At 33.4% G+C, this 4,719-nt stretch overlaps 1 protein-coding gene across 1 annotated transcript; it reads left to right on the top strand.

The window, feature by feature from the left end:
* The first annotated feature begins 1,145 nt into the window (after positions 1–1,145).
* LOC136218107 (transcription factor MYB1R1) lies at positions 1,146–3,586 on the top strand. Its single transcript, XM_066004862.1, has 3 exons — positions 1,146–1,524; positions 1,619–1,827; positions 3,140–3,586. The coding sequence occupies exons 1-3, from the start codon at positions 1,305–1,307 to the stop codon at positions 3,380–3,382; spliced, it is 672 nt and encodes a 223-aa protein (XP_065860934.1). The 5' UTR covers positions 1,146–1,304; the 3' UTR covers positions 3,383–3,586.
* The last annotated feature ends 1,133 nt before the right edge of the window (positions 3,587–4,719 follow it).

The raw sequence follows: 4,719 nt of genomic DNA, 5'->3' as shown, positions 1-4,719 counted from the left end.
GCCCCAGCATCGACAATAATTAAAAATTATCTAAACATAAAAATAAATATATAAAAATCCATATAAATTAGGCTTAATATATCATTTGCCTCCTGAACTTCTCCAAAAAGCTTCATTGGCCCTCTAAACTTTTAAAGTGTCCCGATAGTCCCTTCAACTTGCATAAAATACTCAGTTAGCCCCTGAACTTGCGTAAAATATAATCAATTGATCACTCGGTTGCAAAAAAAGTGAGTTAAATGTGGAAGATGTATTCCACGCATCTTAGAATGTTATTACATAATTAAAAATAGATTAAAGATGAAATTATTACTTGCTCAAATATAAAACTTATCTTCTCTAATATTAGAACTGCATATCCCGATCTTGATCGTTTTACTTTTTTTAAGACACGTGCAATCATTCTTCAGCATTTAACTCATTTTTTTACAACCGAGTGATCAATTGATTACATTTTACGCAAGTTCAGGGGGCTAACTGAAAATTTTATGTAAGTTGAGGAGGCTATCAAGATACTTTGAAAGTTCAGGGGGCAAATGATGTATTAAGCCTATAAATTACATGAGAATGTGAATTTCCGTAGAGAGAGGTTCTTATCGTTGTCTCATGCCACCCCCATGAAGAAAATAAATGAGAATTCTCCGTTGGTGAATCCTAATCCAAAGTCGGTCCATGCTATTTTAACATATTTTCATTTAGGCTTAATATATTATTTGACCAATAATTAACTCATTCAAAATGTTTGATTGCTCCCAACTTATTTAAGATATCGCAATAACCCTTTCACCTTTCTTAAAATACAATCAATTAATCACTCAGTTGAAAAAAAAAATTGTATTTGAAAGATGTGTTTGTACGTGTCTTGGAAAAGTTAAGCGACCAAAATCGGAAATATGTGGTTCTGATATTAGAGAGAAGTTGAATAAATAAGAACTTTATTTTTAATATATTTTAATCTATTATCTAATTATGTAATAACATTCTAACGATCGATCGTATAATATTCTAATGATCGATCGTGTAATATATTTTCAACGTGCAAATAATTAATTTGCAATTTTAAGTAAATTGAATTCAGTAAGCCAATGATTTATTAACTAGAGTAATTCATTTAAAGAGAAAAGAAAGCAAATGAAGTTAAGGCAGCCAGAGAAGAGGAGAGCACTCAAAGAGTCAAGTCTGTCTTTTCCACCTTACTTCCTCTCTTTTTCTCAATTCCCCTTTCCCTCTTGCATGGGCTAACGCTACCTAACACTTAATCCGCCCCTTTCTTTCTCCAGACCTAATTCCTAAATCCATCCATTATGTCTCGCTCTCCCGGACACAATTCCATTATGCTTTTTGGTGTGCGACTCACTGCTCAACCTGCTTCCTCCTTTCGAAAGACCGTTAGTATGACCAATCTTTCGCACTATGACAACGACCACCTGCCGCAGGACATCAACGCTCATGTCGCCGCCGGTTACGATTCTGACGACGTCGTTCACGCCTCTGCCACTGCCAGGACCCGCGACCGCAAGAGAGGTACTACCTTACTAATTTAATACTACGATAGTCTTGATTTTATTTTTGTGGATTCAAATTCAATTGCTAATTACTTTATCTGAATTAATGGTAGGGGTTCCATGGACAGAAGACGAACACAGGTTTTTTTTGTTGGGATTGCAGAAGGTGGGGAAAGGCGATTGGAGAGGTATTTCTAGAAATTTTGTCAAGACGCGTACTCCAACCCAAGTGGCCAGTCATGCTCAGAAGTATTTCCTCCGTCGAAGGAATCATACTTGCGGCCGCCGCCGATCTAGTCTTTTTGATATCACCACTCACACGGTATTTTCCATCACATGCTCCTTCAATTGAATAATGGACAAAAGGAGAGTCTGAAAATTTTTAGCTAAAAAAAAAGATTAGAGTAAATATTGCTCAAACGCATAAAATCAAAAAGTCAACTTAATTGCATACGACTTCTTTAGAAAAATGAAGGATAAAATAATTGATTCTAGGACGGTTAGAGTCTATTTGGAGGAGAAATTAGAGTATACTATCATATTATCTGACCAATCAAAACAGTATTATCACTTTATAAGCTATAATTAATTGGTGGTTAAATTAACAAGTTTGTTCAGTTTGAGAAAAAATTCATCTTCTCGACTGGGTGCATTAAAACATCAGTGTGAGGTGGTGGTCAGGATATTGTATATCCTCGTGGTTTGATTTAAAATGGATCAATATAGGAAGTTGTTATTTTGCTGGCTACCCTGAAAAGTCAATGGGGTTTAAATTTTATGATCCTGCTATTAGATTATTTTTTAATTTTATTATCTACGCTTCATATATTTGTGTTATTTTATCACTCATTTAATAACGTCCCTTAATTCAAAAAAAATACTAATAACCAATATAAAATACCAAATAAAAGAATTTTGATTGCATTCTCGGAACAATACGATAACATGAGAATTTTGATAGTATTCTCAGAGCATATTACTATGTTTGAATTTTTCTAGAAAATGATATATATTCCTATATTATCTACAGAGAAAAAAGTACAAATAAAATCTTCATGGTTTTATAATTTTTTATATAAAAGAGACATGTGTTTTATACTCTTAACAAACTAAGGAATTTGAATAATATCACTTAACACATCATCTAGTAAATATGTATGTCATCAAGTCAGTGTGCACATGTCATGAAAACTAATACAGTTATAGTTAAACTTTGTGTCAATCAAGTTTGTATTTGAGAGAAGCGGTAAGCGAATACTGTTGCACATGGTTTATCTGTTTGGGTTCGTTCTCTGTCTCAATTAGAAATTCTTATTGAAGATTCCCCTGAGTGTGTTGCTATTTGTATTCAGAATGATTTTACATCTTTCGCTTAATATATGTTGTGTTAAAAAAAAACAGATGCACGCTTTTACGAAGAAAAAAAATGAAACCACGTTTCTTTATTTAGTATTTACAAACTATTGTATTTTGCCATTATTTATACTTCATTTTTTTACTAGTCAGATTTATACGGACAATGACCATTACACATTGTTTAATTAAATAAAACCAAAATTTAATTTTATCTTTACGTGTCTCAATCTACTTCTGTTTCTGTTTGAAATGTTAATATTCATAATTTGAATTTACAGTTCTCGAGTCCATCAATGGAAGAAGAAGAAGAACTGGTACTACCTCAAGAAACAGGAAGTGTAGGTCTACGTGTACCCCTGAGCAAACATGTTGGAGGATCAATAAACATGTGGAAAATGAGAAGATCAGCAAAAGTGATTCCATCTTCAAAGATGGCGGACCTTAACTTAAACGAGAAAAGTCCCACCCGAGAAACTTCCGATAAGCAGTCTGGAAGTGACAACATAATTAATGTTGCGTGAAGAATATAGCTAGGTATATATGATATGCTTTTGTTAAAAAGAATGTACTTAGGAGGAGCGTAGGTAATTTATTATTACTACTACTAGGTGATTAAATTATTCCTTGAGTAGAAATTGAGAGAAATTAGGTAAAGATGGGATGGTGTCTTATTCGATTTGATGTAGTACATTTGATATCATAATTGGATTCTTGTTTTAGCCTTAGCCTTTGGTAGAACCATTTCTATTAATTTTGTTGTTTGGCCCAGCCAACTAGAATGGCTATGTCATGTCAAAGACCATAGTAATACAATAACATGTATTAGGCCTAATGCATTACTAGCTGCTGCTTGAACTTGCTTATTTCGTATCATCAGCTCCCTAAATTTATCTATAAAAATTGATTAGCTCCCTGAAGGTTACAAGTGTCTCACTAGCTCCCTAAACTTGCTTATTCTGTAACAACTAAATACAAAAACTATAATACCAACTCGGGTTAAGGTGCAAAAATACCTTTAATATTTTGGGTAACGTCTAAAATAGTGCAATTTTACCCCTAACGTTGGAAGCCAAGAGCAATTTTACTCCTAACATTGATAAATTGAGTTGATTTGAGAAATAATTCACCAAACTGTCTTCTTGGTCATGAATCTTGTCATCTACACTTCACACATTTGTCATTTTATCAGTAACAAATCACAAAATATGTTGGGATGTGAAAAAAAATAAAAAAATATACTGTCATTTGTACGAATTGGACAAAAAATTCAAAAAATTCAAAAAATTTATAAATTTGCTCTTGGCTACTAACGTTAGGGGTAAAATTGCACCATTTTAGACGTTAGGGGTAAAATTACTCCTGACCTAAAACGTTAGGGGTATTTTTGCACCTTAATCCGAGTCAGTATTATGATTTTTGCATTTAGTTGTTACATAATAAGCAAGTTTAGGGAGCTGATGAGACACTTGCAAAGTTCAGGGAGCTAATCAATTTTTATGGACAAGTTTAAGGAGCTGGTGATACAAAATAAGCAAGTTCAGACAGCTGATGATACGAAATAAGCAAGTTCAGGCAGCTGGTGATACGAAATAAGCAAATTCAGGGAGCTGGTGAGACACTTGCAAAGTACAGGGAACCAATCTACTATTGTGAACAAGTTCTGGGAGCTGGTGATGTATTAGGCCCATGTATTATTACGGATCTTTGGCATGACATATCCATTCCATATGGGTTTCTGACATTTTGTAGATCCGAAGTGAGATAATAAATTTGAGCCCTTTCACACACACTTATTTTTTAAAAGATAATCTTAGAAGTTAAAGATTAGAACCTAGATAAAATACAGATTGTTGTGCAT

Source organism: Euphorbia lathyris, chromosome 2 (assembly GCF_963576675.1).
Source record: "Euphorbia lathyris chromosome 2, ddEupLath1.1, whole genome shotgun sequence".
Classification (NCBI taxonomy): Eukaryota; Viridiplantae; Streptophyta; class Magnoliopsida; order Malpighiales; family Euphorbiaceae; genus Euphorbia; species Euphorbia lathyris.
Note: the sequence above shows the minus strand (reverse complement) of the source record. Positions and strands in the feature narration are given on the sequence as shown.